This window comes from Neoarius graeffei, chromosome 14, assembly GCF_027579695.1.
Source record: "Neoarius graeffei isolate fNeoGra1 chromosome 14, fNeoGra1.pri, whole genome shotgun sequence".
Lineage (NCBI taxonomy): Eukaryota > Metazoa > Chordata > Actinopteri > Siluriformes > Ariidae > Neoarius > Neoarius graeffei.
Window position 1 is genome coordinate 25,783,262 of NC_083582.1, and position 12,016 is coordinate 25,795,277.

At 42.4% G+C, this 12,016-nt stretch overlaps 1 protein-coding gene across 2 annotated transcripts in view; it reads right to left on the reverse strand.

The window, feature by feature from the left end:
• pemt (phosphatidylethanolamine N-methyltransferase) overlaps positions 1-12,016 on the reverse strand; it is a 147,306-nt gene that overhangs the window by 16,791 nt on the left and 118,499 nt on the right. For both annotated transcript variants that reach the window (XM_060938780.1, XM_060938779.1), the window contains exon 5: positions 5,088-5,199. In XM_060938780.1, coding sequence (XP_060794763.1) covers positions 5,088-5,199 — 112 coding nt within the window. The remainder of the gene's footprint in view (positions 1-5,087; positions 5,200-12,016) is intronic.

Consider the following 12,016-nt stretch of genomic DNA (forward strand, 5'->3'; position numbering starts at 1 on the left):
AATGTGTTTGGGAAAGTAGCTTAATTCTAATAAATTAAGTGGTGATGTGTGAAGTGTTCCTTTTTGTGTGGCTAGCTGTAAGCCTATCAAGTACCTGGTTCTCTGCTGCATGAACATTTTGACAGTTTTACAAAGTGGATTTAAAAAACCACTGCAAAAAGACTGAAAGATGCAGAGAATAAAAGAGAAAGAGGCCACAGGAGCAGACTTTGGGAGGACATGGGCCAGTCACTCCAGCAACAGCTGCCTAGCAACCAAGCCAGGCAGTTGCTCGTAAATGATTCGCCATTGTTGCCATCGTAACCACATGTAGGTACGTGATTTACACATCCACTAAGGGAGAAAGTTGAGTGATGAAAAAACAGTTGCATCATAATTCCACTGGAGCTTAAAGTGCTTCAGACACAGCACTGTTTGTATCATTGCATTTTCAAGCACATATTGCTATTTCATTTCGAGTTTCATTTGTGCTTTTAATGAAAATTAAGATATGAATTAGTAAGACAACATGATCATTAAATCTGTTGAACCCATTTTTGCATTTGTGGTTTTAGAAGTAATTATCATTCTGAAAGAAATCAGTATTCTGAGTGATTTACAATGGTGTTTGCTGAAACTAAATAATAATAATAATAATAATAATAATAATAATAATAATAATAATTTAATAATAATAATAATAATAATAATAATAATAATTATTATTATTATTATTATTATTAGTAGTAGTAGTAGTAGTATGCTCTGGCCCCATCCCAATGCGGCATGGCGATGTATTTTACAGCAGATTATGGTCGCTGAACTGCTGGTTTTCCAGGTGGTGCTCTGAAAACAATGTGGGCTTTATAGATAATCGAAGTAGTTTTGAGGGCAAAACTGGCCTGTTAGGGCAGGACGGTATTCATCCCATTCGGGAAGGTGCTGCTGTCATTTCTTGCAGCATAGATTAGATTAGATTAGATAGAACTTTATTGATCCCTTTGGGAAGGTTCCCTCAGGGAAATTAAAATTCCAGTAGCATCATTATAGGATAAACAGAGAATAGAATAGAAAAAAGAGAGAACTTCTAGATAAATTAAGTCTTAGAAAACTTCTAGTGAAATAAATTAAGTATTTATATATACAAATATATTAAGAAGATATGAAAAAAGTCCAGCAGGAGAGGTATTGCACATTTATATTGCACATTGTCTAGTATTGCTTTTTTGTCCTGTTTTTTTGTTTGTTGTTTTGCTCCTGTTTACCCCCGAGAGGAGTTGTACAGTCTGATGGCATGAGGGACAAAGGAGTTTTTAAGTCTGTTACTCCTGCACTTGGGAAGGAGCATTCTGTCACTGAACAGGCTCCTCTGGTTGCTGATGACGGTGTGCAGAGGGTGACTGGCATCGTCCATGATGTTCAGTAGTTTGTCCATAGTCCTCTTCTTTGCCACCGTCGCCAGAGAATCCAGCTTCATGCCAACCACAGAGCCGGCCTGCCTGATCAGTTTGTCCAGCCTGGATGTGTCCTTCTTGGATGTGCTGCCCCCCCAGCACACCACGGTGTAAAACAGGACACTGGTGACCACGGACTGATAGAACATCCACAGGATGTTAAAGGACCGCAGCCTCCTCAGGAAGTATAGCCTGCTCTGTCCCTTCCTGTACAATTGGTTGGTGTTGCAAGTCCAGTCCAGCTTGCTGTCCAGCCACAGCCTGAGGTACTTGTAGGAATCCACAGTCTCCACCTCGACTCCCTCAATCAGAACTGGTCGTGACCTTGGTCTGGACCTCCCAAAGTCAATGACCAGCTCCTTGGTCTTTGAGGTGTTGAGCTACAGATGGTTCCTGTTGCACCAAACGGCAAAGTCCCTCACCAGGCTCCTATACACCTCCTCTCTGCCGTCCCTGATACACCCAACGATGGCTGTGTCATCGGCAAACTTCTGAATGTGACACAGCTCCGAGTTGTAGCAGAAGTCTGCGGTGTATAGGGTGAAGAGAAGAGGGGCCAGCACCGTGCCCTGGGGTGCTCCGGTGCTGCTAATTACAGTGTGACCAGGTGACCAGGCAGGGGTCCACTTGCATCCTGTTCAGTTTGTCCTGAAGCAGTAGGGGCTGGATGGTATTGAAGGCACTCGAGAAGTCCAAGAAGAGGATCCTTACTGTGCCCTTTCCCTTATCCAGATGCGAGTGGACTCGGTGTAGCAGGTAGAGGATGGCGTCTTCCATACCAACACCTGCCCGGTACGCAAACTGCAGACAGTCCTGGGCATGTTGCACCTGGGGTCTGAGGAGGCTGAGGAAGAGCCGCTCCAACGTCTTCATCAGATGTGAAGTGAGTGCCGGTCGGAAGTCGTTCAGCTCGCTGGGCCGGTTCTTCTTGGGAACTGGAATGATACATGATGTCTTCCAGAGGGTGGGCACTCTCCCCAGCTGCAGGCTGAGGTTGAAGATGCGTTGGAGTGGTTCACCCAGTTCAGCAGCACAGGTCTTCAGTAGTCAGGGACACACCTTGTCTGGGCCTGCTGCTTTCCTGGGGTGAAGCTTCCTCAGTTGACCTCTGACCTGGTCTGCAGTAATGTATGGAGGAGTCTGTGTTGAGGTGGGGGGGAGGGGGATGCTGTGATGACTGGGAGGAGGTGTGTTGAGGGAAGAAGGAGAGATGGCTGCAGTGAGGGGGAGGGTGGGGGGGGGGGCGTGGGCTAGTTGAACCGGTTGAAGAAGTCATTCAGCTCGTTTGCCCTCTCCACTGTCCCCTCAATGACTCTGGTCCTTCTGTTGTGGCCTGTGATGTTTTTCACACCTTCCCAGACCTCCCTCATGCTGTTCTCCTTCAGCTTCTGCTCCACCTTTCTCCTGTAGCTGTCCTTAGCTTCCCTCACACAGCGTTTCACCTCCTGCTGTGCTGCTTTCATTGCCTCCCTGTCCCTGAAGGCGGCCTTCTTCCTGTTGAGGACAGCTTTGACTTCCTGTGTCACCCATGGCTTGTTATTAGGGTAACACCATACAGTCTTAGCGGGGGAGACCACGTCTGCACAGAACTTGAGGATAGCATAGCTCATAGTCTCAGAACAGACCTAGTTAACTTCTGACAATCCATAGCCAAGACCAGGAAGCAGACGAACAGGCAAAACGGACTGTCTACTAGCTGCACAGAGTTGTCACTCAGGTTCCACTATATTGAGACTGTGTCCGTTCCCTGAGCTATAAAAAAGTAGAAATACTCTGAGAGTTTGTTCTAGTAACCTAATTGATATAAAAAATTATATCATACTGACTGTACAGCCACTGCCAGCACCTTTGATTTAAAGGTAGGACTATGAAATATTAGACCCCTTATGTCTAAAGCGCTAATTGTTAATGAATTTATGACTGATCAGGAGTTTAATGTACTGTGTTTAACAGAAACATGGATTACACCAAATGAGTATGTAGCATTAAATGAAGTTAGTCCTCCTCGATACAATTATATACACCAGTCTTGTCTAACTGGCAGAGGAGGAGGCGTTGTGGTTATTTATAATGAATTTCTAGGCATGACACCAAAACCTGGACATAAATTCAATATGTTTGAAGTTCTTTATACTAACAACATATGTAGCCACAAAACAAGTCTAGCCTGTAAATTCTGTTACTTATTATTTACAGGCCCCCAGGGCCACATTCTGAGTTTGTTTCTGAAAACAGACCTTCTGAAAACAGCATTTGTGTCCATTCTAGATTCAGTAGGGGTTAATCAGAAGGTCATAGGACCTACTGATAATAGTGGTCGCACTTTTGATCTAATTCCCCATATGGAAAGTCAAAAGTCGCACTTGGAAGATAGCTCTGGGCACTTGCAGTGTTGCTATGATGGCTGAGGACTACAACTGCCATGATAACTTTGGGACTGCAGTTGTCATGAAAAGTTTTGCACTCAAGTCTCCATCAATGAATAGTTGATGTTATTTATAATCATGTTATCTGTTATCACCCAAATGAGGATGGGTTCCTTTTTGAGTCTGGGTTCCTCTCAAGGTTTTTTCCTCATGTTGTCTGAGGGAGTTTTTCCTTGCCACTGTCACCACAGGCTTGTTCATCATAAATTTATTAGGGATAAAATTAGCTCATGTTTAAAGTAATTAATTTTCTGTAAAGTTGCTTTGCAACAATTTCTGTTGTTAAAAGTGCTATACAAATAAACTTAAACTTGATTTGATTTACTGTATTTTTTTATCATTTACTATTTACTGTTTGATGATCTCAAACACATTAAGAAGGCAAGAAATTGCACTCATTAACTTTTCAGTTAACAAGATACACCTCATCTCATCTCATTATCTCTAGCCGCTTTATCCTTCTACAGGGTCGCAGGCAAGCTGGAGCCTATCCCAGCTGACTACGGGCGAAAGGCGGGGTACACCCTGGACAAGTCGCCAGGTCATCACAGGGCTGACACATAGACACAGACAACCATTCACACTCACACCTACAGTCAATTTAGAGTCACCAGTTAACCTAACCTGCATGTCTTTGGACTGTGGGGGAAACCGGAGCACCCGGATGAAACCCACGCGGACACGGGGAGAACATGCAAACTCCACACAGAAAGGCCCTCGCCGGCCCCGGGGCTCGAACCCAGGACCTTCTTGCTGTGAGGCGACAGCGCTAACCACTACACCACCGTGCCGCCCACAAGATACACCTGTTAATTGAAAAGTATTCCAGGCGACTACCTCATGAAGCTGTTTAAGATAATGCCAATAATGTGCCAAGTGTCATAAAGGTAAACGGTGGCTACTTTGAAGAATATAAAATGTAAAACATTTTTGTTTCTTCTAACACTTTTTTGTTTACCACACAATTCCATATATGTTCCATATGTTATTTCATAGTTTTGATGTCTTCAGTATTGTCCTACAATGTAGAAAATGAAATGGTTTTGTAATTATTATTGAATAATGGCAAATGACCAATGATTCAGGTTAAATATGGAGGGAAACACTTCTGTGCAGGTTTCTACATTAGATTTTCCTCAAAAACACATCTCTCACACACACACACACACACACACACACACACACACACACACACACACACACACACACACACACACACACAACTCACATTAAGGCCAGGCCGAGGTAGTTGACAGTGCTTCCCCAGTACATTGGGTTATCCATAAGGTTAAAGGGAAAACTGGTCACCTTCTGCTGCATCAGGATACCAAAGTAATCTCCTGTCAAAACAAATGAGAAAAATTAGTCAGTCATTCTCTTTGTTATACAGCCATGGATGAAAATAACCACTACTCAAAATCCTTCCATGTTTTTCCTTACAATGCACAGCAGCCTCTCAAGAGCACATACTCCATTAGACTTCAAAAAACGCTGACCTTTAGAACACTGCCTCTACTAAGACATCTTCCAAACACCTAAGATGTTTAAAAAAATTAATTCAGATATCAAAATGGAGGATGTTCCTTGATCGTGACACACACCACCGTTTATTTGTTCCATGCTCTTCTCCATACCTCTGTCAAGTCAGTTGCTTGTGCGATCAATCTGCATAGCTTCTCCACTGCAATACGTTTTACAAATGTGATTTTTCTAAACAGAAAACACACTATTTGTATAATTCATACACCAATCAGCCATAACAATAAAACTACCTGCCTAATATTATGTAGGTCCCTCTTGCCTTGTGTCACCACAAAAGCTCTGACCAGTCAAGGCATGGACTTCACAAGACCTCTGAAGGTGTGCTATAGTATCTGGCTCCAAGATGTTAGCATCAGAGCCTTTAAGTCCTGTAAGCTGTGTGATGGGTCCTCCATGAATTGAATTTCTTTTTCCAGTGCATCCTACAGATGCTCAATCAGACTGAGATCTGGGGAATTTGGAGGCCAAGTCAACACCTTGAACTCATCAAACCATTTCTGAACAATTTTTGCAGTGTGCATTATCCTGCTGAAAGATGCTACTACAATTAGGGAATACTGGTGCCATGAAAGGGTGTATGAAGGGCCTGCAACAATATTTAGGTAGGTGGTACTGTACCGTACATGTCAAAGTAACCTCCACATGAATGCTAGGACTTGAGGTTTCTCAACAGAACACTGACCAGAGCATCACACTGCCTTTGCCAGCTTGCCTTCTTCCCATAGTGCATCCTGGCGCCACTATCATACACACAGCACCCACTCCCCCTCTTATAACAGCACCACCACTGGAACTATATAGGACCTCAGCCACAATACACACATTACACACTTATATATACCTATGTGCAATCCATTTTAATGGCACTAACTGTGACTGTTACTATTATTGATTGTGCTCTCCTTCAAGTGCAATAATTTTCTCAATCACTGTAACTGCTACTTTATTTATTCTAAACCCTCCCCCCCCCAAAAAAAAAAAAATCTGTTTTGTGCAATATACTTCCAACTTAATATTTTATTCTGGGAATATACTATATATGTTATACTTTTTTATAGGTTTAGCTTACTTTTTAAAAAATATATATATAATTTTAACCTTAACTAGGATTCTATGTGCTTGCTCCAAACAACATCTAACATCATTGTACTTGTACAGTGACACCAAAGGTGTATTGTATCCTGCCATTTTTTCCCTAGGTAAGCGATGTACACACACCTGGCCGCCCACATGATGAAACCCCCACCACCACACACACACACACAAAAAAAAAAAAAAAAAAATTCATCAGATCAGGCCACCTTCTTCCATTGCTCCACTGTAAGTATTTTCGGCCATGGACAGGGTTCAGCATAGGTATGCTGACCAGTCTGCGGCTATGCAGTGTGTTCTTACAGATTTCTATCTTAGTCAGCATTAACTTTTTCAGCAATTTGTGCGACAGTAGCTTTTCTGTGGGATTGGACCAGACGAGCTAGCCTTATCTCCCCACTCGCATCAGTGAGCCTTGGGTGGCAATAACCCTGTTTGCTGGCTCACTGGTTGTCTTTCTTTGGACCACTTTTGGTAGGTACTAAACTCTGCATTAGAGAAACTCCCCACAACACCTGCCATTCTGGAGATGCTCTGACCCAGTTGTTTAGCCATCACAATTTGGCCCTTGTCAGAGTGACTCTCATTACTATGCTTGCCCATTTTTCCTGCTTCAACACATCAAATTTGAGAACCAACTGTTCTCTTGCTGCCTTATATATCCCACCCCTTGTCAGGTGCCATTTGTAATGAGATAATCAATGTCATTCACGTCTCCTGTCAGTGGTTTTAATGTTATGGCTGATCGGTGTACGCATTACGTCAATCATTTAAGCACAAGTACAGTGGCATGCAAAAGTTTGGGCACCCTTACTGAAAATGTCTGTTACAGTGAATAGTTAAGTGAGCAGAAAAGGAACTGATCACCAAAAGGCATAAAGGTAAAGACGACACATTTCTTTTCAGTGTTTTCTGCAAGATTTGTGTATTATTTTTGTTTTGTACATTGGAGAGTGAAAAAAGAAAAGGAACACCATGCAAAAGTTTGGGTGGAAATCATTGTATGGGCTCAGGAATACTTCAGAAAACCATCGTCTATGAAAACAGTTCATTACTGCATCCACAAATGCAAGTTAAAATCATATATAAACAATATCCAGAAACACCACCACCTTCTCTGGGCCTGAGCTCTTTTACGATGGACTGAGGCGAAGTGGAAAATTGTCCCGAGGTCTGACAAGTCATGGAAACCATGTCTTCCAGGCTAAAGAGGAGAGGAACCATCCGGCTTGTTATCAGTGTATAGTTCAAAAGCCAGCATCTGTGATGGCATGAGGGTGCATTAGTGCAGATGACATGGAAAGCTTGTGCATCTGGGAAGGAATCATTAATGCTGAATGATATACTGTATACACATTTCAGAGCAATATGCTGCCATCCAGATTAAATCTTTTTCAGGGAAGGCCTTCCTTCTTTCAGCAAGACAATGCCAAACCGCTTTCTGCACATATTAAAACTACATGGCTCCACAGTAAAAAGAGTTTGGGTGTTAAACTGACCTGCCTGCAGTCCAGACCTGTCTCCCATTTAAAACATTTGGTGCATTATGAAGCACAAAGTACAACAAAGGAGACCCCAAACTGTTGAGCAACTGAAATTGTATATCAGGTAAGAATGGGACAAGACTTCTCTTTCAAAACTACAGAAACTGGTCTCCTCAGTTCCCAAATGTTTACAGAGAGTGTTCTTAAAAGTAGAGGTGACGCAACACAGTGGTAAACATGCCCGTGTCCCAACTTTTTGGAAATGTGTTGCTGACATCAAATTCAAAATGAGCTTATATTTTTCAAAGAACAATAATTTGATACGTTGTCTTTGTACTATTTTCAATTAAATATAGGGCTTCCGGGGCAGCACGGTGGTGCAGTGGTTAGCACTGTCGCCTCACAGCAAGAAGGTCCTGGGTTCGAGCCCAGTGGCCGGCGGGGGCCTTTCTGTGTGGAGTTTGCATGTTCTCCCCGTGTCTGCGTGGGTTTCCTCCGGGTGCTCCGGTTTCCCTCACAGTCCAAAGACATGCAGGTTAGGTTAATTGGTGGCTCTAAATTGACCGTAGGTGTGAATGGTTGTTTGTCTCTTTGTCAGCCCTGCGATAACCTGGCAACTTGTCCAGGGTGTACCCCGCCTCTTGCCCATAGTCAGCTGGGATAGGCTCCAGTTTGCCTGTGACCCTGTAGAACAGGATAAGCGGCTACAGATAATGGATGGATATAGGGCTTCCATGATTTGCAAATTATAGCATTCTGTTTTTATTTACAGTTTACACAGAGTCCCAACTTTTTTCGGAACTGGGATTGTATTAAGAAGTTTAAGTTCCATGGGACTGTAGCCAACCTTCCTGGACATGACTGCAAGAAGAAAATCCACCATGGACTGATCAGACAGGTAGTGCCAACAATAGGCAAAGAGCCAAGGACAACTTCTAAAGAGATAAAAGTTTAACTCCAAGGTCAACGTACATTAATGTACAATCGATGTTTGTACCATCTGTCACTTTTTGAGTAACAGTGGGCTCAAGGGAAGAAGATACAGGAGGACTCCATTACTGAAAGAAAAACTAAAAAAAAAAAATTAAAAAAAAAGAAAAAGCCAGGCTGGAATATACTAAAATGCATATTGACAAGCCACAGTGCTTCTGGGAGCATGTCCTTTGGACAGATGAGACAAAAATCAAGCTTATTGCCAAGTCACATCAGCTCTATGTCCCCCAAAAGAAAAAAAATGAAGCTTTCAAAGAAAAGAACACCATACCTACTGTGAAACGTAGATGAGGCTTGATTATGATTTGGGGCTGCTTTGTTGCATCTGGCACAGGGTGCTGAGACAAAACTCAAGCTTCTTGACAAGTCACATCAGCTCTATGTCCCCAAAAGAAAAAAATGAATCTTTCAAAGAAAAGAACACTATACTTACTGTGAAACATGGATGAGGCTTGATTATGATTTGGGGCTGTTTTGTTGCATCTGGCACAGGGTGCTTTGAATCTGTGCAGGGCACAGTGGAATCTCAAGATCATCAAGGCATTCTGGAGTGAAACGTACTACACAGTGTCAAAGCTCTGTCTTAGTCACAGGTCATCAGTCCTCCAACAGGATAAAGACCCAAAACACACAGCTGAAAGCACCCAAGAATGGTGAAAAACAAAACATTGGACTATTCTGAAGTGGCCCTCTATGAGCCTTAATCTGAATCTGTGAACATCTCTGGAAAGAGCTGAAACATGCAGTGTGGAGAAGGCACTCTTCAAACCTGTGAAAGCATCTGGTAGTTTGCTCAGGAAGAGTGGGCCAAACTACCAGATGCAGAAGTGTCATTGAGAGGTACAGAAATCGCATGTTAGCAGTAATTGCTGCTAAAGGTTATGCAAGAAAATATTAAGTTAAGGGTACCATCATTTTTGTCCATGCCATTTTCATTTGTTTTATTATGTAAAATATTTAGTTGAATCAAAAATCAAAAGCAAAGTCTGATGTGTTATACATGGAATAAACGATGATGGATGCCATTACCTTTTGCCAGTTTCGAGTTACTTCAGAGATAGTTGTGGGTTCTTTTTTTCATGGAAGGGTACGAACAAATTTGTCCACATCTGTAGATTTAGAGCATAAACTTAAATTTACAATGGTTGTAAAGCTGAAAATTTAAAAATAAATATGTTTTAAATTGCTGCAACCTGTTGGAAGGTTTTGTAGTATGACTTGTATATGTAATATGACTATTTCATCAACATGAATGTGGGGCTGAGTTTCTGATATGTTATAAACACTACTTATAATGCATCATGTTGACAATTAATATTATGGCCATCCACGTCGTGAGTGATGAACTTCTTTCTGCTTAAAGCATCTCTCCTGCAGAAATAACATATAGGTTTCCCGAGAGGCTTGGCATCCACTGTTCAGCGCTGTGCGCCATTTGGATCTGTTGGTAGCAACTGCTTCCCAACTATCCAGGTTGATATTAAAGGCTTTAAGGTTCCTTTTGAGGACATCCTTAAAACGGAGGCAGGGATGTCCTTGTCGGCAGGAAGTATTAACCAGCTCTCCATGCAGCAAGGTTTTAGGGAGATGAGTATCATCCATCCCATGAACATGACCAGCCCAGCGGAGATAATGTTGATCAGAGAGGAAGTGTCAGGGCCTTCTAGGCTTTCAGAGAAGGCTCAAACATATCAGCATTTCAAATGTTATATTTAATTTCTTTCATTCTTTAATTGCTTTCATTCTTTCATAATGTCATTAAAATTATTCTCTTCTAATTTGGCCTCATTTTCTATCAAATTTGCTTCAGAAATTAAAGGATTGCTGTCCTGAAAACATTAGAGTTACCCCATGAGATTTTTTTGTTTGTTGTCTCTAGGCTGAGAAGGGTTTAGAGCTGGCTCACTCATTGGTTAGGACTTCATTGCCGGGACAGAAGGCCATGGCAGTGTATGTTTATGTAGAAAGTGACTGATGAATTAACCAATCAGATTTTGATTTATAGTGGGAGGGACCAAAAATTTATCACCCTAGGACTTGAAGGCCAACGTGAGCTTAACTGCGAGCTGGCATCGTCAGTGTGGTTGTGAAGTCACCTTCCAGATGGTGTTAGTAGTGTTAGTGAATGCTAATAAAGAAGTCAAGCCAGTGCTATCGAGAGCAAGTAGCACAGGCTAACGACCAAGAAACTAAGATTTCTGTCTCCAGACTCTTCTTCCACATACACTCGCCACAGTATTTTTCACTCAGACTTAAGTATTAATTTCCCTATGTAATTTACGTAGTTACTTTTAAAATCAACATTGACAATTACGCACAACGGCACGTCCTGGCAGCCTGCCGCTAATCCCTTGCAAAATCCTTTGCTCTGTTGCTTTTTTGGTGTGTCTGGCTAACTTTTGTCTGAGCTGAAGTCCTAGCTCTAATAGTAATGATTCACCACTAATGTTGATTCAGGATGGGGTAAAGATCACAGGAACCTGTTCTCTCAAGCACAACATAGTTTTTTGGGACACAGTCCTGCCAGCATACACCAAGTATGGATCAAAGGCAGGGGCGGACTGGCAATCTGTGCGTTCTGGAAAAGTCCAGAACGGCTGTCCGGTCTACGGCCGTCAGCCCTGTTCAATAACCAAAATTTTCAGTCTATCAACTAACAACAGGTGGTGCTAAGATGATAATTTATCTGTCAATCATTATTCCATAGGCCTAAAAGCCAACAAAGCAGAGTAACGTTAGTGTCTGTCAACAGAAAGATGGCAAGCAGAAAACGTAAGGAGAAAGGTGGATGGGAAAAGTTAAAACAAAAGAAAGTGAAGTCACTTGAAGAAGATGCTTCAAAATGTAGAAAGCTCACAGAGCTTTTTGGCAGCAGTGCAACTGCAAGCAGCAGCAGTAACGTTCATGTCACGTTATCACCAAGCGAGACTGAGAACCAGGTGGACATCCAACCTGACCAACCACATGCTGATGATGATAGTCATGATGAGGGGCCCACCCACACCCACACAGAGAACATGCACGCACAGTGGGCAGAATAAATAAA